This window comes from Paroedura picta, chromosome 4, assembly GCF_049243985.1.
Source record: "Paroedura picta isolate Pp20150507F chromosome 4, Ppicta_v3.0, whole genome shotgun sequence".
NCBI lineage: Eukaryota > Metazoa > Chordata > Lepidosauria > Squamata > Gekkonidae > Paroedura > Paroedura picta.
The window spans coordinates 40,793,632-40,815,893 of record NC_135372.1 but is presented as its reverse complement, the minus strand read 5'-3'; the positions used below and the strand labels follow the sequence as shown (position 1 = coordinate 40,815,893).

General features: G+C 46.2%; 1 protein-coding gene across 2 annotated transcripts; it reads left to right on the top strand.

Annotated features, from left to right (window-relative positions):
* The first annotated feature begins 894 nt into the window (after window positions 1-894).
* Window positions 895-21,941, top strand: RNASEL (ribonuclease L). Of its 2 annotated transcripts, XM_077332591.1 has the most exons (8): window positions 898-1,085; window positions 3,292-5,239; window positions 8,307-8,404; window positions 9,255-9,457; window positions 12,636-12,759; window positions 16,989-17,122; window positions 18,576-18,739; window positions 19,554-21,941. In XM_077332591.1, the coding sequence occupies exons 2-7, from the start codon at window positions 3,778-3,780 to the stop codon at window positions 18,709-18,711; spliced, it is 2,157 nt and encodes a 718-aa protein (XP_077188706.1). In that variant the 5' UTR covers window positions 898-1,085; window positions 3,292-3,777; the 3' UTR covers window positions 18,712-18,739; window positions 19,554-21,941. The 2 variants fall into 2 exon arrangements, 1 of the variants encoding a protein (XP_077188706.1); XR_013230050.1 differs by lacking the exon at window positions 16,989-17,122 and having other exon boundaries at window positions 895-1,085.
* Window positions 21,942-22,262: the final 321 nt, after the last annotated feature.

The window sequence follows — 22,262 nt, the reverse complement described above, 5'->3', positions numbered from 1 at the left end:
AAAAACCCAAGGGTCAGAGTCCTGGAGCAATCCTTTGCAGCCATTTGACTTCACCTCATTGTACTGCAACTAGTTTTCAGTGTACACACATGACTAGGAGGGACTTCCAAAACATCAATAATATAATAATAAAAGGCTCTGTAGGGACTTGCAGCTTGGCAGACAAAGCCCCACGGGTGGAAAATCACTGTCTTAGTGCGCATATGTAGATTACAAAATTCACATTTAATTGAAGCATGAGAAATGATATGGGTTTATTTTTTTTTAAAAAATATCCCCAAGTTATGACATTTATACATACACATGCAAGCTGGCCTCCTTATGTGCAGTGCCTTGTGCACACTGCTGATTTCTGTTGTCATCCATGCTTGGATTGGGCCTGAAAGCGAACATCTCTTGTGCCACACGAGATTTCTAGAAGTGTGCCAAGCCCCTGTGGGTCAATGACATCATTTCTGCCACTCCCAAACACCTGCTTGGATGTATAGGCCACAGAACCAGTCCTGGAGGTACCCCAATATCACACCCTGCCCAGAACTCTCAAGCATAACCCCCCAACCCCTCCCAATGTCATTGCACCTAAAACCAGTGTGGGATAGCATGTCAGATCTAGAAGGCCCAGGTTTGAATCCCTGTTCTGCCACAAAGCTCACTGGCTGACCTTGGGTGTCTGAGGAAGTATGCATGCACATCAAAGCTGACAGCTTCAATAAAATTGTGCTGGTCCCAAAAATGCCACTGGACTCAAAACTTCGAGCTAAGAACCTTAGCTCGATTCTCTCACGGCCTAGTCTTCCTGCATGGAAGGGGGGGGGAGAATTTACACTCTGGAATTTCTCCCAGACGCCTCTCGCTGCTTCGGACTTGCTTGCAGACCAAACCGAAAGTGCAGATTTGTGCACCATGCCCCTCCTCCTCCAGCCACAGGAGTATTTCCTCCTCCACCCCTGAATCGGCAGTTCTTTTTGCAAAAAGAAAGCTCCTTTTCCTCCTTCCCATCTGCGCCTTCGCAGCTCGCCTCCCCTCTTTTCCAACAGCTGCAATTCGGAATCAACAAAGCAGAGGGGGGAAAAAACCGCTAGAAAGTAAGTGAAGTAATATCTGTTCCTAGGATTGTTTTCTTGCTGTATTTTGGGTGGGTCTGAGTGTTGGTGGGAGGCACGGATATTTAGGCAAACAGGGATGCTGGCCTCCAGGTGGGGCCTGGGCTGGGGAGCCCCTGGAATTACAGCTCATCTCCAGGCGACAGAGATCAGTTCCCCTGGCGACAATGGCTGCTTGGGAGGGTGGGCTCCATAACATTCCACTCCACTGAGATCCTTCCGTGCCCCCAAATCCCCCCCCACTCCCAGCTCTACCCCAAAGTCTCCAGGTTTTTCCCATCCCAAAGGTGGTAACCCTACAGGCAAGGGTGGAACTGATGGGAACGTGGAGGACATGGGAGCAGGCTCAGAGAAATTGTTAAGGGGCAGCAAGGGACAGAAAAGAAAAACACTTCTCTGAACTTGAGAGGAGTTCAAAAGACAGAGCGGGCAGCAAGATTAGAAGGGGAAACTTGTTGGTTGGGGAAGTAACAGAAGGACAGGGCTGGTAAACAAGAACTGAGGAGCAAATGAAGAGCGACTCCAAGGGCCATTTCGCACGGCTTCAAAATAGCACAATGGTTGCTAATTGAAAACGCTACTAATTTGCCTTAACGCACGACGTCGCAGACAATCTGCAACACTCCTGAAACCAATCAGCAAAAAACGCTTCGTTGTAGCGCTTTCAGGGGAATCCAGAAAAGTGGATTCACCCTCCGGATAGCGATACACTCCTGCAACCAATCTGCAACACTAGCGCTAAAGACCTGTGCGTTACCATTGTTGCGGGTTCTTCAAAGTCCCTCCCCCTGGCTCTCTCCTCCGATCTTCCGGCGAAGCGATCGCCATTTTTTTTTCTCCGAGCGAGCGGGGATGAACGCACCAGCGAGCCTCTTTCTGTTTAGAGGCTTCCCTGGCTTCAGTCCTTCACCTTTAGTCACTAAGCACAAACCACATAAAAGCTCGTTTGCTGAAATAAAGTCCCTTTATTTTTTACACATTAATTCAGCCGAAAATCGGGCCCGTGAGAGGGGGGGGGATTTTTTTTTTATCACTCGAGGCAGCGTGCCAACGATCATACAATCAAACGACAGCTCACATTAGGCAACTGGATGGGTCTCTCCGTTGCAACGAATCTACCTAGATTCGTTGCTATGGGTCTGTTTTTTTTTTTTAAAAACCTTTCTTAAAGGGAAAGGGGCTGTTTGGGAGCATGCTAATGGCTGCCCATTGGCTGCTTGACGGCCAGGGGCGGGACGAGCTTGGCAATAGCGCTTCCTTTCTAGCGATTTCTGCCGAGACCGGAAGCCTGTGGGAAACGCTAAAAAACGCAACTGATTCCACTACAAAGGCAGGTATGCATAACGACGAATTCCACTATTTTAAATGGCAATTTTTCATTCCGCAAACAATTTGCAACAAAGATCCCCGTGTGAAAAGGCCCCAAGAGTCGCCATATTTTTCCTCTTTGGAAGGCCTCCTGTGCATTTCACAGCCACCTGGCAGGTGGAAGTTCAACAGGTGAAGCCTTTCCTCATACAGCAGGCAGCCCCGCTGCCGTTTTTCTTCCCCCTGTTGCTAAGAATGTGGGCCTCATAAGGGAGAAAGTTGTATAAATAAATGAGTGTGCAAATCAAGAAAATAAACATTTTTCTCTCCCTTTGCCCGCCCTTCTACCACCCTGTGTACAGAGGCCACCCACTTGGATGACTGCTTTGTACACCTGAGCGGGAGGGTTCCAACTGCTCACACCACTATAAATTCCACTTGATTTCAGCTATTGTCATATAGCATTATAGGATGGTGAGATAGAAAGTTGTTCAACGACAACAAAAATGGCTCATTTTTAAGGTGTTGCACGACCGCCTGTTCAATATCACTGGGCCATAGCGGGCTCCTTGGCCTTCTTCCCATGCACCTTAACAAATATGGCCCACCTTAAATCGCAATGGCCTTTATGGGATGGAGGAAAGGAATAGGCTGCTCATTCCTGCAGGAGACTGGACTGACCGTCAATGCTGCTAGTTGATTGGTCAACGTGGTTAAGTAGACAGTGTTCTTTAAGGCCTTTTCCTAGAGTGGCCTAGTTTTTTCTTGGTTTTCCCTAGTGATGCCTGTGGAAGTATGCAAGGTAACTGCGGGAAAGGGTAGTATTATTCAGTATTTGCCAAGATTTGATGGCTGAACTGCTTCTTCTTCTTTGCTCTAGACACAGCAACACTCAAGAGCAGCTGCTTCCACTGTGGAGGTCTGAAACACAAGAACAAAATCTTTGTGTAGGAAGATCCCTGCAGGACCAGAGGGATGATGGGCTGTGTAGTCTAGCATCTGATTTGCAGTAAAGGTCAACTAGCTGCCTCCTGACTGACAAGCAGGACATGATGCTTCGCTCTCCTGCATATTCACAGACTTTGAAATCCAGAGGTATATTGCCTCTGAACATGGAGGTTCCATTTTACTACCTTGCCTAACAGTAGTTTGTAGGCCTCCTTTTTTGTGAGCTTGTGTCTATAGGTTACCTGTGTTCAGTAAACAGATGGACTGCATGAATGCTTTTCGAAAGACAGGATGAAAAAGGCATCTGTTTTTGTCTTTTTCTAAAAATCTGAGAACCTGGGATCTAAAACACTGCCCTCAATACATTTCTGAAGTTAGCTATTTACATATTTGCACTTTCAGAAGAAATACGTTTTGAATGAATCAAAAGCCCTCTTCGAAGGCTTCAGAACCTTCTGGAAAAGGAATGGCCGCAGATAAATCCGCTCAGCTGTTCAGGGCCGTCCAAGAAGGCTGCTTTGAGGAAGTCCAGCAATTGCTGGAAGAAGGTGCAGATATAAATTTTAAGGCGAATTACGGCTGGACCCCCCTTCACAGTGCCGTACAGGGAGACAAGGTGGAGCTTGTCCACTTTCTGCTTGACCGAGGGGCTGCTCCCTGTGTGAGGAAGGATAACGGTGCTACCCCTTTTATTGTAGCAGGCATAATGGGCAATGTGGAGCTCCTGGACCTCTTTCTCTCTAAGGGGTCAGAAATCAATGAGCGTGATGACAACGGTTTCACGGCATTCATGGAAGCAGCGTGGCACGGGAAAGAAGAAGCCCTGAGGTTCTTGTATGGCAGAGGAGCAGATGTAAATTTGGGGAGAATAGTGGGCGAGGAAAAAAGGGTTTTGAATAAAGGAGGCACGACAGCGCTGATGGATGCTGCAAGGAGAGGTCATGTCGCTATCGTCCAAGCCCTCGTGGATGAAATGGGTGCTGATGTGAACATCTCTGACAATCGGGACAGGAATGCTTTCCTCCATGCTCTCCAGGTGACCCCAAGCGAGCCCTGGAGCCAAGCCAAAGAGGCGGCGGGCCTGTTCCTCTTAGAAAAAGGGGCCGAAACCACCAAGAGAGAAGGTGGGAAGACCACTCTTATCTTGGCAGTGGAACAGCAGAGCCAAGAGCTGGTGAACGCTATATTGGAAAAAGATGAAGTGGACATCGACAAAGCTGACAAAAACGGCCAGACGGCACTAATGGTCGCTGTGGAGAAGGAGAACTGCGACATCGCAAGGATGCTGTGTGAGAAAAATGCCCGGACAGACATTGGGAACCTCAATGAGATTGCCAGGAGGACCTACAACAGGGACATGATAAAGCTGCTGGGTCAGTATGGTGCCAAGGCAAGTTTAAGCCAGCTTGACTTGAACCAGGTTCTGTGGACATCCCCCAGCAGGCACTGGGGATCACAGCTCCAAGCCCTCTCTGCAATCTATTGTCGTATGACTGGGAAGCTTAAGATCTTCATGTCTGAAAAATACAAGATTCAGAGAAGCTCCCAAGGTGGTGTTTACCTTGGATTCTATGATGGGGCAGAGGTGGCCGTGAAGGTTTTCTCTGTACGTTCAGAGAATGCCAATAGAGAGAGGACCTGCCTCAAAAATTGCCGTAACAGCAACCACCTGCTGAAGTACTATGGGTCAGAAGAACAGAATTCCTGTCTCTACTTGTGCTTTACTCTTTGTGAGCAAAACCTTGAGGAATACTTTGGGAGGGCAGAAAATGCAGATCTGAAGAGCAAGGACATTCTTAAAACCATCTTTCAGGCAGTGCAGGAGCTACACGCATTTGGGTTTGGCCACCAAGATCTACACCCAAGCAACATTTTGATAGGTTTGTATGCTCTTGTGTTTTGCAACCTGTCGACAGGGAGTATGATACATGTCTCCTGTGAAGCCCAGTAGACTAGAATGAGCAACAGGAGTCTGAGGCATTTGTCTTTTGAAGTCTAATTGACTTGAGATAGAGGTGGAGCAGAACGCTCATACATTATGGTGCCACCAATGGCTTGTTCACAGGGGTCAAAGTAATATAGATTCCTTACTGGTACTACCTCTCACAGGAGGCTCAAAGCAGGAGGTATCATTTTCTTAGCAGTCAACCAAGCATGCTGACTTTCACTCCCGCTTGTTTCGTGAGTCTCCCATCTTCAATGTCATAATTTGCAGATTTTACCTTAGCAAAGTAGGGACAGCAAAGATAGCCAGTTTGGTGTGAGAGCCAGTTTGGTGTAGTGGTTAGGAGTGTGGGCTTCTAATCTGGTGAGCCATGTTCAATTCTGCACTCCCCCACATGCATCCGGCTGGGTGACCTTGGGCTCGCCAGGGCACTGATAAAGCTGTTCTGATCTAGCAGTAATATCAGGGCTCTCTCAGCCTCACCTACCTCACAGGGTGTCTGTTGTGGGAAGAGGAAAGGGAAGGCGATTGTAAGCTGCTTTGAGACTCCTTCGGGTAGAGAAAAGCAGCATATAAGAACCTACCAACTCTTCTTCTTCTACTTTTGAAGAAGACTATGTTCACTCCTCTTGAACCAAATGAAAACTTTCTCAGGTCAGGTTTTGCCTTTGACATTCCCAGTTCTCAGCTCCTTAAATCACCTCTTGTTGTTAGATTGTTGGATTTATATTCTGCCCTACCTCATGAGACTCAGGGTGGATTGTATACAAATAGAATTTAAAATAAATACATTAAATCATAAGCACCAAAACAAGAAATAAACGGATTGTCTGATCTCCTATCATAGGGGAGAGGGAGGAAATCATAGGGCCTTTTCGCACGGGGATCTTTGTTGCAAATTGTTTGCGGAATGAAAAATCGCCATTTAAAATAGTGGAATTCGTCGTTATGCATACCTGCCTTTGTAGTGGAATCAGTTGCGTTTTTTAGAGTTTCCCACAGGCTTCCAGTCTCGGCAGAAATCGCTAGAAAGGAAGCGCTATTGCCAAGCTCGTCCCGCCCCTGGCCGTCAAGCAGCCAATGGGCAGCCGTTAGCATGCTCCCAAACAGCCCCTTTCCCTTTAAGAAAGGTTTAAAAAAAAAAAAACAGACCCATAGCAACGAATCTAGGTAGATTCGTTGCAACGGAGAGACCCATCCAGCTGCCTAATGTGAGCTGTCGTTTGATTGTATGATCGTTGGCACGCTGCCTCGAGTGATAAAAAAAAAATCCCCCCCCCTCTCACGGGCCCGATTTTCGGCTGAATTAATGTGTAAAAAATAAAGGGACTTTATTTCAGCAAACGGGCTTTTATGTGGTTTGTGCTTAGTGACTAAAGTTGAAGGACTGAAGCCAGGGAAGCCTCTAAACAGAAAGAGGCTCGCTGGTGCGTTTATCCCCGCTCGCTCGGAGAAAAAAAAATGGCGATCGCTTCGCCGGAAGTTTGGAGGACAGGCTCAGGAGGAGGGACTTTGAAGAACCCGCAACAATGGTAACGCACAGGTCTTTAGCGCTAGTGTTGCAGATTGGTTGCAGGAGTGTATCGCTATCCGGAGGGTGAATCCACTTTTCTGGATTCCCCTGAAAGCGCTACAACGAAGCGCTTTTTGCTGATTGGTTTCAGGAGTGTTGCAGATTGTCTGCGACGTCGTGCGTTAAGGCAAATTAGTAGCGTTTTCAATTAGCAACCATTGTGCTATTTTGAAGCCGTGCGAAATGGCCCATAAAGTTGGCCATTTCATTTGGTCCCTGGGTTTTGACAGGGAAGCCAGCAGATCATATGGGGTAGTCAACCTGTGGTCATCCAGATGTTCATGGACTACAATTCCCATGAGCCTCTGCCAGCAAACGCTGGCAAGGGCTCATGGGAATTGTAATCCATGAACATCCGGAGGACCACAGGTTGGCCACAACCATGGGCTTGATGGAACAACTCTGTCTTACAAGCCCTGCGGAACTGTCTAAGGCCAATCTAGAACCTAGGATGGGCTTCTCCTTTCTAGAATTTTCAAGTAGAGTCTGGACAGCCACCTACTGGGAATGCCCTGGCTTTAGATGTTCGGCACTGAGAAGGAAGTTGGACTGGATGAATTCCAGGACTCTTATGTGGGGGGTTGATAGAATGCAGTAGTACATGGCTGGTTCCATGGTGAGCTTTGATTTCCAGGACCAAGAATACCCTAAGCTGCAGTGAACACGAACAATCTGCGGTTCCTTCCTCCAACCCCAATCTATTGACGAGAAGCTAGGTCAGGCATTGCTGCCCTTTACCCTACCAACCTGCCCACCGCTGGGCAAAGTTTTGCTGTTAATTTAACACAAGCAAATGCAGACAAATGGGGTGGCTTGTACGGTCTACAATCAAAGGGAGAAAAAAACCTATCCCTATTTAGATTACTATTATGCTTATAAGTGAGAGAACAACCACTGAGTTAATTTAACACTGCAAAAGCATGTTAACACTTTCCTTCACTACGTGTTTAATGTCACTGGCTGCACCCTTATCCTACCACTTCCTCCAGGAAGCATATGTGGCAGCATGCCTGTTTGACCTTCACAAGAAATCTGCAAGGTGGGTTAGCTTCAGAGAGAGTGGCTGAGCAGAGAGTTGGACCTGAGTCTTCCCAGGCAAAGGGTCAGTCAGACAAAGATCAGGTGTCTTGTTCTATCCATAAAATTGACATAGTAGGTTCGTGCCATTTCAGTTTGCTTTGAGACCGTGCAGGGAAAGGAAGGTGGGTTTAACATTTCGGTGTCTGCTGCCTTTCACTCTTTTCAGTTTAAGAATTTTTAACCTGAGAAATCAGAATGTTGTACTGAGAAATCAGCATGAGGTTTTTGTTTTTTTTAATGGAACTGCAAAATGCCCTCACTGTATGATTAAAACCGCCATCATTTGCCAACACTTTCAGAAAACCTCCTCCAAAGCGGCTTCACTTCTTTGTTCCCATTTCTTTGTTAGATGCTGCTGACAAGGTTTTCCTAGCAGACTTTGATAAGAGCAAAAAATTAATTGGCAGTGACTCTGAAAAAAATGACATAATCAGAGAAGACCTGAAGGTAAGCGACTATTTTCTACTTTCACCTCTCTGGCCTTTTACATGTTGGATATTATTCCTGAAACTTATAACAAAATAATGCCTGTATGTACACTAGAGATCTTCAGCCTTTTCCAGCTGTGGGCCCCCTTGGAATTCTGACACACTGTTGGTCGCAACCACAAAATGGCTGTCATGGGAGGCACAGTCAGCCACAAAATGTCAGAGAGTGAGGTATGGGCAGCGGGGGGGGGGGGGGAGTTATGGGGAGGTATTTTTTTTTAATTTTTGTCCCCCATCTTGTTGCTGCTACATTGTTTTATGGTTAATTTAGGGGGGAAGCTTGTTGATTTAATTTTTCTATTGTGTTTGGGCCATTGAGCCCTTTTTATTCTGTAAACTGCCCTGATCCAACTTGTCGAGAGGGGTGGGGTATAAATTCAATAATAAATACAATAAATAGACTCAGACCTAGACTCAGACAACCTTTATTGGCATATGCAAACACAATCCAAGGAAACAAAATAGATTAAACAATATTACGTTCCCGCTCTTGCAAACATAAGTTATTTATTTGGAACATGCTTCCAAGGGCATCGGCTACCCTGGCAAGTTTAATGGGATGCTTTTCTGAAATAAATAGATGGACCGCTGGTCTGATCCATATATATCCTTATGGATATATCCTTATGGAGACCCAAAATTGCAATATAGCTGCTAGTCCCCATTGGGAATGCTGGTAAAATGCCACGCCTAGTCTGGCTTTGAGAAGCAAATTTTCTGTAAGATAAGCGTATGAATGCAAACTTGCAATTGTTTGGGTATGTGATTTTGAGATCAAGAGAGCTATAGATGTTTGCTGTTGTGCACAGGGTCTTGAAAAGCTTGTCCTATACATTGCAATGAGGGGCCAGACACGTTTCGAAGAGTTGCCAGCCCAGTGTCCGAAAGATGCAGTCAACAATACTGAGGTTGAAGACCTCAGAAAATGTCTGGTAAAACCTGATGAGAAAACACCAGTGAGTGAGCAACTGGCGAAATTGATTCTGCATCCTTATTTCTGGAGCAATCAGATGTGAGTACCAAATTAATACAGCAAGCTCTCAACCACCTATTCTTAAACCTCCCTTACCACAATCACCCCATTATTACTATAAATAGCCACAGAAAAGGAATGAGGTGATGAGCCCAGAGCTCTGTAAATAGAATTTTTAGGTTTCATGGGGTAATTTGGACCTGAATAGTGAAATATAAGTACAATAATATTTTAAGGGAAAATAAAAGGCTGCATCTCTGCATCTCAGCATCCTTTTCCTTCTAGAAGAAGGGATCTTGTCCTATAGTTTACTCTAGAGTTTGGTGAACTGAAAAGGGCAGGAAGATGGTTAGACTGCTACCACTGGAAAACCCAGGCAAGCATTCTGACAAGCATTCTGCTGAGCTTATTTGTAAACCTGTGAGGGGTCAGAGATAGAAACACAGCAAAGTTAACTTGTCCACTAGCATTGTGTCTGCTGAGTTATGTCCAGCATGATTATTTAGGGTGTTTCAGGCTTTTGTTGATTCCAAAGACTGAGTCCCAAGATATGCAAGAATCAGCAATCAGTTGTGATGTTTTCTGTGTGGTTCTTTGTGCAGTTCTTTGCTTTCAGATCCATTTTTTACTTCTGGCAGTAGACATGTCAGGAGTGGGGATGGCATGAACTGGCTCACGAGTCAAAATTCATAATGAATTTGGCCCGGTTTGTATCCCTCCCCGTCCCCCAGACAATTTCCACACTTTTGTTTGGTTTGGTTTGGAAGTTTGGGCCATTTAAACCTAGCAGCTGAGCAGGGCAGTCTGCCTGTCAGTTCTTATGTCTAAATGGCTGCGAGCCATTTAAACTGTCCATTTTGCTCCCCTCCCCCCTTCTGAGATGGAAGAAGCAAAGTGGGCTGCTGAAATGGGTGGCAGCCATTTTGCATTCTCCCACTTCGAAACAGGGGGAAATTAAACCAGTTGGTGAAATGATTGGCCTGTAAGCAGGAAGAAGCTAAACAGACTAGCCCAAACAAGTCAGTTCATTTCAGGCTTCTTGGTTTGGTTCAGGTGTTTGTTTTGTTTCATGCCCATTCCTAGTCTAGAGTGTGATCATGTCCTTCAGAGGAGACAGTCTGTCATTTTGGAGTAGGTTGTTGTCTATATGTGTTGATCACACCCAGTTATACAGTTCTTTGTCTAGGCTGCTTGTCTCTGTCTGAATCCATTACCTGTCTGTCAGCTGTGGTCAACCTGCTGAGTGAGAGCAAGTTGAACCTGAATCTGGACAAGATGGAGGTAATGCTGGTTGGCAAAGCCAAGGTTTTGGAGAATACAGCAGTACCTGCTTTTGATGTGGCACTATTGGTTCTGGCCATCTCCATTAAGAATTCAAGAGTCTTGTTAGATCCTGTTATTCTGTTATTTATTATTTTATTTCACAAGGAGAAACAAACTGACACCACTGCTAAACTGCAGCCTACTGTCTGGATTTGGCATAAAAAATAGTTTTTATCATGATTATCAGCCAATCTGGCCACACTGATCCCTGCTATGATAACCTTGAGGCTGGACTACTGTAACAGGGCCTGTTTAAGGTTGACCTTGAAGGTGATTCCCACCCAGTACAAAATGCTGCAGGATATCTGGAGTTACCCACAACTCGCATATTTTACCACCATCAAAGCTAATGCATTGGGTGCCTTTTTGTTTCTGGGTCTGACCTATTTAAACTGTCCTCAGCCTAGGAACCACATTTCTTCAGGACCCCCTTTTGCAATGTACTCTGGGGTGACAGCTAGGCTTATCAAATCAAGGCCTAGGTCATATCTGCACTTACATTTTTTCCTCTTTAAATCCTGCCAAATTCTGATTGATTTGAACCTGGATCTATAGCCTTTCTTTTTCCCAACCTGAAACAGGTCACCTGTCTGCACTTGCATGGTCCCAATTTTCAGTCTCCTTCCCACTTGACTGGGGGGGAGGGTGTTGGGTGAAGCTCCAGCCGGCATTGAAAGAGCACAAGGCTGGAGAGTGCTTCATTTCCTGCCTTTTGTCTCCCTATGATACAGCCAGCAAGTGGAGCATGAGGCTGTTTGTTTATTTTTCTTTTCCTGCATGAGTGGAGGCAGGAGGGAAGGCAGCAGCCTCACAGAGAACGAGGAGGAGAAAGTAAATCCAAGAGGCAAATCTCTGATCATAGAAGTGTGGGCTTTTGGAGCGCAGTCACTTTAAAACAGATCCCAAAATGAGGGTAAAAATATATCCTGAGAGATGATGGCAATTGGGAACTAGTTTTCCTGCAGTCTTTGAATTGACGCCCTGACCAATCAGCAACTGCTTGGCTATGTCATTGTTGGAGGCACAGAGAAGGGGAAGGAAGTTAATCTGGCAAAATCTACACTTGCCTTTGGAGTGCTTTTCTCAGATGTAGTGAGTTATATCCACTTCTGGATATCATGGAGAAAAGGTAGTGTCACCACAGACTTGATCATGGACATTGCAGAGGGAAAATTTAAAGCGCCCAAAATCAAAATGGAAATCGAATGAAGCGCAGAGCAGGGTTGGGTGGGGGGTTATTTGGGCTGGGAGAGATAAAAAGCTAAGTGCATACTCAACCCTACTCAAGAGTTCCATCCCATCACTGGTGGAGTTTAAATCTATACCTGACTGCTCCAGAATCTTTTGAGCAGTGGATACTGTAGGATACAATGCTGGGCAGGCCAGGAACATCCCCACATTATTAGTATTGTGACAGCAGTGGAATTTAGACAGGTCTTCCAGGAGAACAATATTTTTACGGTTGTCTGAATTTGTCTACATCTGTGTGGTATATGCAGCTTTAAAATTGTTTTATTCTGCTAATTTTTTTTAAAAAATCCTTGTATCCCCCCTTGAGCCTTTTTAGGAGAAAGGCTGGCTGAAAAATTGCCCTGAAATAAATAAGCATGATGGGCAATGGGGCGCTGAGGAAGGCTAGCAGGATACTGGCTAACGGAAACAAGCAGGTAAGTGATGCTGTTAAAGGCGTACGGCAATAGCCACAGTAGGATGGCAATGGTAGCTTGTGAAGCTCTGAGAAACCAAGGCTCAGCCCCTCACAGCTTGTGGCAGGAATAGTGAATAGTAACACTGCATTAGCATGTACAATTCACGTGCCCCACAATGAGCACTGTGGCTCCTCACGGCTGCTCTTATCCTGGCAGTGTTCTTACAATTGCCTTCCGTTTGGCAGGAAATACAGGTTTTTAAGAGACGTCGGGAATGACACTGGCGATACTACATGGAAAAAAGAGAACGGAAGAATTCTGGAGGCTTTGAATAGGGACAAGAACCAATTCAAAGACTGGGGGGAAAAGGTGAGATATTAACAGGACAAGAAGTTGCGGGAAAGCTTTCTTAAGGCTCAAAGAGACCTGACGGAAGGTCATATGTCTCTGTCCCCTCGTAAAGTGCAAACTGCACCCTTGTGCAGCCTCAGTTTGTCTCAGTGAACCCACTCTCCCTTTTTGGCACAGCCTGAGACAAATTGAGGCTGCAGAAGCATGATCGCTCTCTGATCTGTCTAAACCAATACACCAGGCTTTCTCAACCACGCTTTCGTAAAACCCTGGGGTTTCTTGACAGCTCTGGAAGGGTTTCTGAATGGGTGGGAGTTAATTAATTATCTTTAAACCGCCCGTGGCGCCACGGGCGCCACGGACTAAATAATTCGTTAAGGCCTGCCGAGGCGGGATGTGTCCGTGATGAGGAAGGGTCCGGATTGGACCCTTCCTCACGACAGACAATTGGAGGGACCAATCTTCCCTTCCCCATCGCCTGCACCACCGGACCTCCAAACCGCGCCGCTTACCAGCCTGTCCCCACCAGCTGCTCTGCGAGCTCCCAGGTACGGAGCCCTGGCACTATGCCTGCTCTCTGCCCATTTTTATAAATGGGCTTTTTTTTCTAGTTAGTATATATTTTTAAAATTTGATAAATATTTATTGAATGGAATGACTAGCTTGGTGTAGTGGTTAGGAGTGCGGACTTCTAATCTGGCGAACTGGGTTTGATTCCCCGCTCCCCCACATCCAGCCAGCTGGGTGACTTTGGGCTCACCACAGCACTGAGAAGGCTGCTCTGACCAAGCAGTAATATCAGCCTCACCTAACTCACAGGGTGTCTGTTGTGGTGAGAGGAAAGGGAAGGCGATGATAAGCCGCTTGAAAACTCCTTCTGGTAGAGAAAAGTGGCATATAAGAACCAACTTTTCTTCCTCTTTTTTCTAATTTTAACCTGCCCCCCCCAATGGCCAATGATGGACCTGGAGGGGGTGGGAAGGGGAGGGGCCCGGTGGGCATGTCCACAGCTATGCTTCCTAACCATATTCTGCAGGATAATGCCACTTCTGGGGTTCCTCAAAGCCTGAAGAATATTTCAGGGGTTCCTCAACAGTAAAAAAGTTGAAAAGGCTGCTTTAATGGAGTCATTAAGGCTTGTTTCCTTAATCCATAAGCATCTTTGTTTGTCACAGCCTAGGACCTTCATATCTAAGTGACTGTCTTCACCCGTATGTATGTATACAGCAACTGCACAGGGCAGTGGTTTATTCCTTAAGCCACAGACATGATGGTAACATGCCCGTAACATGTGGTGGCTTCTCAGCTCTGCAGCATGCGTGAATCAGCTCTGCAGCATGCCTTGAAGATGATTTAACGGAAGTGTCCGTTGATTCACAAAGCGGCAGAATTAAGAGGGATTGTTGGGATTGTTATGCATATTTTTCCAAGTTTGAAATCAGGATTGATCTTAGTGATTTGTGGGCACTAAGCAAAAGTCCAGGATGAGCTCATAGAATCACTAACCCCCCCCCCCCCCCCGCATGCCTGGGCCCAAGTAATGCAGGAGGGTGTGTGAGTTGGCTGATAACAAAGCCCTGAAGAGGGTGGACAGGAGCGGCTGCCAGCTGCTGCTGCCCTCCCTCCATTAGGTGAGGGGGCACAGCCGTGGGCAGTTGAGTTGCTAACTCCACAAATCTTAGGAATTTCCCACCCCATACTTGGCAAACCTACTGAGCCATCAAGGCCCCGCCCCAGTCTAGTGCATGTGCCCCAGGTGATACAGAGCTAAGACAGACGCTGGTAGAATTCTTCCTATTGGCTGCCAGTTGGCTTCCATGTTCAATTGAAGGTGCTGGTATAAACCATTCAAGCTCTCTGCAGGAGGGGACCCTCCTATCTAAGGGGCCATCTTCTTCCACCTAAACCTGTATTGTAGCTCCAGTCAACATCCCAAGGTCTGTGAGTTGTTCTGGTTCCCTATGACTGTGGAATCACCTCTCCAAAGAGGTGACAAAAACACTCTTCAAACATTCCGGAGACTTGGCAAAGCTGAGTTGTTTAAGTACATTTGTTATAGTCTCTTTAAAGATAAAGATAAAGATAAAGGTAAAGGTATCCCCTGTGCAAGCACCGGGCCATGTTTGACCCTTCGGGTGACGCCTTCTAGCGCAGTGGTCCCCAACCTTTTTATCACCGGGGACCACTCAATGCTTGACAATTTTACTGAGGCCCACTGCCCTAACGCTCTCTGACTCTGGTCGCTATGGTAATGTTTAAACATCCCTAAGATACAGACACGCCACAACAATGAACATAAGGAACATTTTATTTTCATGGAAATTTTAACTTATGACAATGACAAATCAATGGGAACCCTGAGCTTGTTTCTCTGCAATGAGATAGTCCCATGTGCGCCTGCTGGATTGTGGATGAAGTAAAGGGCCGGGGGGGGGGGGGGAGAAGGCGTCCTTCGCAGCCCACCTCCAGTTAGTCGACGGACCACACGTGGTCTGTGGCCCACAGGTTGGGGATCGCTACTCTAGCGTTTTCATGGCAGACTCAATACGGGTTGGTTTGCCAGTGCCTTCCCCAGTCATTACCGTTTACCCCCCAGCAAGCTGGGTACTCATTTTACCGACCTCGGAAGAATAGAAGGCTGAGTCAACCTTGAGCCGGCTGCTGGGATCGAACTCCCAGCCTCATGGGCAGAGCTTTCAGACTGCATGACTGCTGCCTTACCACTCTGCGCCACAAGAGGCTCTATAGTCTCTTTAGGGGGTAGTTACTTTTGCTGGGTAAATCATAGAATCATAGAGTTGGAAGGGGCCATACAAGCCATCTAATCCAACCCCCTGCTCAATGCAGGATCAGCCCAAAGCATCCAAGAAAAGTGTGTATCCAACCTTTGCTTCAAGACTGCCAGTGAGGGGAGCTCACCACCTCCTTAGGCAGCCTATTCCATTGCTGAACTACTCTGACTGTGAATTTTTTTTTCCTGATATCTAGCCTATATCGTTGTACTTGTAGTTTAAACCCATTACTGCGTGTCCTTTGCAGCCCCACCTCAAGGAGCTTTAGGTATCTTAGATTAAATAAACAGGTTTCTATTGCACTATTAAACAAACTTTAGATAGTGTATTTTCTGTTTTTTTTTAAACGGTGGAGGATATAGCCGTCAATGGCTATGAGCTATGTTAGCTATATGGAACCTCTGGGCATTTCCACACATGCAAAATGTAGCTGGTTAGGCTTTGAATGTTGGCGGCATATTCAGGCCCCTCCGCATGACGTTGCTGACATCTCAAGATTGACCAGTAGCTGGGATGCAATTTAGCTATTTTTAAAGTGCAATGGAGGAGGAGGACAGAAGAAAAGCTGGTTTTTTGTAACCTGTTTTTTTTACTAAGCAGAAGAGTCAAAGTACCTTTACTGGAATAAATAAAGCATTTATGTTAAAAGGCAAGAGATTTCAAATCCCAATCCGTTTGAAAAAAATCCTAAGGAGGAGTTTTGCAACAGCTTCAGTTACTTGAGAGTTATGCTCCGATAAGAGAAAGTGCACTATAGGCAGAAGAGCCTCAAAGCGGCTTGTGATTGCCTACCCTTGCCCTCCCCACAACAGGGCAGGCATCTGTATAATGTGCATGAAACTGATTTGCAATGTTGCCAAATTGTAAACACTTCCTCAGAGCACATGTTAGGCTTTTGTGAGTGGAATCTGCCAGCAGCCAGTGGGAATCCTCTTGTGAAGTGTGGGGGTTTTGTGTCAGCTAATGACCGTGACAATGAGTCTTTTTCAGATAGACCAAGGCACCCTGTGAGGTAGGTGAGGCTGAAAGAGCTCTGAGAGAACTGTGACTTGCCCAGAGTCTCCCAGTTGGCTGCATGTGGAGGAGTGAGGAATCAAACCCAGTTCTCTAGATTAGAAGCTACCACTTTCAATCACTTCACCAAGCTGGCTTTTGGAGGTAAAGGCCTTAGGGAAGGACAACGCCACATAGTCCACCTCCAAAGCTGCTGTTTTCTTCTCAGGAACTGACCTCTGTAGTCTGGAGATGAGCTGTGATTCTGAGAGATCCTGGATGCAGGCATCTGTATAATGTGCATGAAACTGATTTGCAATGTTGCCAAATTGTAAACACTTCCACAGAGCACATGTTAGGCTTTTGTGAGGGAAATCTGCCAGCAGCCAGTGGAAATCCTCTTGTGAAGTGTGGGGGTTTTGTGAGTGTCAGCTAATGACCGTGACAATGAGTCTTTTTCAGATAGACCAAGAGGTTCTGGAGTGTATGAGCATGGGCAATCCCTCTAAAGGCAAGAGATCTTATAAGAACTGCGTGGCCAGTTTACTGAGATTAATCAGGAATATTGGGGAACACCTCAATGAGAAGGATGATCAGTAAGTGTATTCTGTTACCTTTGTAGTCACCCCAAGCCTTCAGGGTAAGATTCAGGCTATATTTCGCATGTCTTGCTTGTCCTCTCACTTTCCTGTACTAGCAAGTCTCAAGCCCATTGTGTACACTGCAGGGCAGGGGTCTCCAAGGTGGTACCCAAAGGTGCCATGATAGCCATCCTGATGCCCACCAAGTGTTTTCAGAGAGTGGGTGTGGCCAGGTGGGGCACCTGCCCATCAGGACTTCTGAGTGGCCACTGGCTGGGCAAGTTTCAGCAGGAGCTGTCACCACAAGGTTGGTTTTATTCTCTCTCTCCTATCTGTGCGCGTCTGTGTGCACACCGCCTGTGGTGGCCATGTTGTGATCATGCCCTCTGCAATGGCCGTTCTGTGGCTGTGCCCACCACCCTGTCAGAATCCCCAAGGTGCCCACTGGCTCAAAAATGTTTGGGACACCTGTTGCAAGACCGTGACTGCAGGAGAAATAAACTCTCAGGATATACCATCCTAGGGGGTAAATAAACTCTTGGGAAATGCCGTCCTCTGACTTTGTATCTTAGACCCCCCGTTCAAAGCTTACACACTAAAGTAAGTATGATGCGAGAAAAAGTATGAAGTGCCTTCTGACTTCCCTTTTTTAATTATCTCAGTGTCGTTGTGGGAAAAACACATTTGAATGGTGTGGCAGCAGGACACACCGATTGTTTAAAAAGAGCCCTGCTGGATTGGACCCACAGCTCTTTTAATCCAGCATCCTGGTCCATGCAGTAGCCAAAGCATTGCCCTAGAGCAGGGGTAGTCAAACTGCGGCCCTCCAGATGTCCATGGACTACAATTCCCAGAAGCTCCTGCCAGCAAATGCTGGCAAATGCTGGCAGGGGCTTCTGGGAATTGTAGTCCATGGACATCTGGAGGGCCGCAGTTTGACTACCCCTGCCCTAGAGGGCCAACATCAGGGCACAGAGCTTTAGGCCTCCTTCAACACTGGCTTCTAGCTCTGGCCTTCAGATGTTTTGCTGTCTTGGGACATGGTGGTTCCCTTTAATCACCTTGCTGGTAGGTACTGATGGACAGACCATGTATGAATCTATCGAATCACCTTTTAAAGCTATCTATGGTTGTGGCCATGGTGACATTAATTTTGAGACTCCTTCGGGTAGTGATAAGTAGGGTATAAAAAAAACAACTCTTCTTCTTCTGACCTTAGAAAACCAGCCAGAAGCATAAAGAGAAGATCTAGGGCAGGGGTAGTCAAATTGCGGCACTCCAGATGTCCATGGACTACAATTCCCAGGGGCTCATGGGAATTGTAGGCCATGGACATCTGTAGGGCCGCAGTTTGACTACCCCTGATCTAGGGAAACTGACCAGCATCTTCTAGCAGGGATGCTGATATGAGGAATGCAACTAGCTAGACCTTGCATAATAAAAAGATGAATGCTTTCTTCCAACTCAGAGTGAAGAAGATATTGGAGAAGCCCGAAGAATATTTTCTGAGCCGCTTTCCGGAATTAACAATGCACGTCTACCAGGCTTTGCGTAGCCAATCATATGTCAAACATTTTCCAAACACTTTGACTCCTCATCTCTAACAGCACCAGCAGAAATCGATTCCCACAGGTAATAAGGGTTTAAGCTTGTCCCCATAACGTGCCCAAATGAATTGTGCTAAGGGACTCACAGAGGATCAAAGGCCCTGCAGAGAATCCAACCTATCAGGTCTTGTATCCCTGCCCAAACAGGGTAGATCTGTTTTATCCTGGGGGAAAAGTTCTGGGGAAAAAATTAATACTTAAAAGGCAATATGGTCTAGGTCCAGATCTGGATTGTAGCTAAACAGGGTTGGCTCCAGTTAGTACTTGGACAAGAGACCACCAAGGAAAATTCCAGGTTGCTACACAGAAGCAGATGATGGCAAACCATCTCTGAGTGTCTGGCCTTGAAAACCCAACAGGGTCACAAGTTGATTTTGACTTGACCCTTTCTACCACTATCACCATGGCCTAAAGTCCTCGGCCACTGGCCTTCAGGGACTCAGAAGCCATCATTGTTATCCCAAGGATAGCCTAGGCAAGTTTGAACCTGTCAGTTTAGGAAGTTAAGCAGGGTAGACCCTGGCTAGAATCTGGATGGGAGACCTCCAAGGATTTGGGTGGTAATTCCTCCAAGGACCGCTAGAGGTCATGATGTGGGGGCAGGAAGTAGCAAGCTACCTCTGAATATCCCTTGTGTGGCTGCCACACAATCCTTAGATCTCCTAGGTACACTATGTATGCCATACACTAAATATAAATAATGATGATTCTCATTTCAGAATTTATGCACATATTGGAAGGCAAGAATTCTAGGGCAGGCAACCCTTTTTAAATGTAAAGAGAACAACCACATACTTGCATATGCATACTGAAAAGGTCTGTGTCTTCTTTTATTGCAGGGGGCGGAGTCATTAAAGACCTTGGAATTCCTGCCAGAACTATGTTTACATCTACCGTGTTTTCTAAATGCACCCTGATCCACATTTTTTTCTTTAAAAATTATATAAATTGTTGGTACCTGGCCTTTCCCAGTGAAAGTGGTTGAATCCTGCAGGTGTCATTTTCTGGTTCTCTTTAGATTTTACTAAATGGCCAAACAGCATCATCCACAGTGGACAGGAAAGAGATCCGAAATCCAAGGAAGGGCTTAACTAAACAAGGTAAAAACTCAGCAATCTGATTTGAACTGAGTCCATCTCCTGAAGGGAAGCAGACTTTAAGCCTCCTACCTGTGCCTGATACAAAAATGGCTTTGAGGAAATGCTGTTTGTCCCACTGTGAAAAGGCAACCTCCTCAGGGCATGTCCATTCTCTCAACAATCTAAGTAGTGTTCCACTCAGGTCTGTTGGTCAGCCAGTTTGCAGAAATTATTATTTTTTCTCCAGTAACTTTAGATATCTCCCACTCAGGATGTAGACAACCTCCTCCTCACCCCTCCCATTTGTTACTCCCTTTTCACCATTTCTCAAGATGAGCTTTTTCAACCTTTTAACTGTGGAGGTACATCTGAAGTATTTTGCAGGCTTCTAGGTACCACCGAAGTGATGTCAGCTGACCATTCCCCTGCCATGCCCCCCATACACAAATAAAAATATAAAATAAAAATCTGCAAACAAAAATATGTAATAAATAAACATAAAAACCACCACCTCATCCCTCAACCCATCATTATTAAACATATTAAAGTTCAAGTTGACAACTCACTCCTACCTAATTGGCCATCCCTGGGGGGTGTACCATCAATAGGGAGACAGCATTCTGCCAATGAGGGCCAATCAGTTCAAATTGCACTCTGCCAATGAGGACCAATCAGGACAAATTGTGTGCGCACAATTCACTCCCTGCCAGATTGGCCCTCCTTGGGGCCTGCTAATAGGGAAAGAGTACTTTGCGCCCCCCCCCCTGGTCCCCCATCCCCATCCCAAGCAGCTCTTTCCTCCTAGGGAATTGATCTCTGCAATCTGGAGAGGAGCTTTCATTTTGGGGGAACTCCAGGTCCCACCTGGAGGCTGGCATCCCTGAATAGTGGCAGGGATACCAGCCTCAAGCTGGGACCTAGAGATCCCACATCAAAACCGGAAGAATATTTCAGGGGGTTCCGAATGGTAAAAAAGTTGAGAAAAACTGATATAGAGGCAATAATTGGGAAACTCACTGTAAGTTCTTTGCCAACTAATGTTTTCATGTTTGATTGTAACATACAACTGTTTTTGATTTACTTTGATATTGAACTGTACTGAAGAATGTACAGTGAAAGGTTTTCAGCTCTTCAAGCTTATTATGCTATCAATTCAATATTGCCATTGAAGGAAGAAACTGACAAGTTTAATGTTATTGCCAATTACTGCCACACAGCATCTCTCTTCATTTCCCACCTGGAGCCTAGCATCCCTGCACCCCCTCCCACATAGCCTTTTTCTCCAAGGGGACTGATTTCTGTTGTCTGGAATTCCAGCAAATCCCCAGGTCCCAACTGGAGATTGGCATCCTGCAACCTCTCTGGGGCACAGTGCCACAGAGTTCCCCTCTCCCAATCAAGCCCTTTCATCTCCAGAATTCTGGAGGTCAGTGGTCATTTCACTGCAGAATCCCCCCTCCAAACCACACATTTTTCACTGGGGAGCTGATCTCTATAGTCTGCAGATGACCTCCAATTCCAGGAGATTTCCAGGCCACACCTGGAGATTGATAACCCCTGGGCCAGGAATGTGCTTGAGGTTTGGCGGCAGGGCCTCAAGAGTCCCTGGGTGGGCAGGAAGGCCACAGTGCAGGTGTGCCTCCTAGCACCTGTTGTTTTCCTGATTGCAACGGCTTTGCCTCTAGTAGGCAAATAAAAAGATGCCTCTTCCCAGTCAAGACAGCCCTGATGCCGAACAGAAGACCACCAGAAGCAACACTACTGTGGCAGCAGCTGCCCACTCTGTGCAGATGCCATCTTGGAATCCCCCATGCCGCAGTACATCTCTGGGGCTCTTGAGGTACACTGCTTCACCCCAGTACACTGTTGGATTTATGTTAAGCAGGAGTACTGCAGTCTGTGCTCCGAGGAAGATGAAACCTAAAATACCATTCTGTTTTCACGAAGGCGGTGAGGACAAGGTGGTTGTCATGGAAATTTCAGTAGTAGAATTATAGACCCAATAATATTCTTTAGCCAGCTTTGACCAGTTGCAAGTCTGTAGGCTGTTTTTAGGTGAATGCATATAATCCACTGTCTGGAGATTCAGGGCCTTGCTTTTGTATACCATGACAGTTAATTCTGCAGAATAAATTCTTTATCTTTCCACTCTGGTGTTTTGGGATTATTGGGACCCGTTTGACACCAGGCCTCGAACCTGAGATGACAAAATAGTTGTCTTCATGTTTTTGATTGGGAAAATAGTGCTGAGGAGGGGGAGGGGCTTCAAAACATTTCATGCTGCAGTTGCAATCCAAATTAGATCCCTGAACATCTGGTGAGTTTTAAGAAATGCAGTAGATTTCCTCCAGAGAATTCCTGAACACATAATGTATTTAGGCCTAGCTCATACCTCTCTGTCATGTAGTTTAGCACCTCAGGCAGAACCTTAATTTGCTCCACCAGGTATGGAAATGAAGGAATTGCATA

Excerpts from the sequence above, each read along its gene's own strand:
- RNASEL (XM_077332591.1), top strand. The coding sequence starts at position 3,778 with ATGAATCAAAAGCCCTCTTCGAAGGCTTCAGAACCTTCTGGAAAAGGA. Across the intron at positions 8,405-9,254 it reads TAATCAGAGAAGACCTGAAG|GGTCTTGAAAAGCTTGTCCT; the intron begins GTAAGCGACTAT and ends TGTTGTGCACAG. Across the intron at positions 12,760-16,988 it reads TCAAAGACTGGGGGGAAAAG|ATAGACCAAGAGGTTCTGGA; the intron begins GTGAGATATTAA and ends AGTCTTTTTCAG.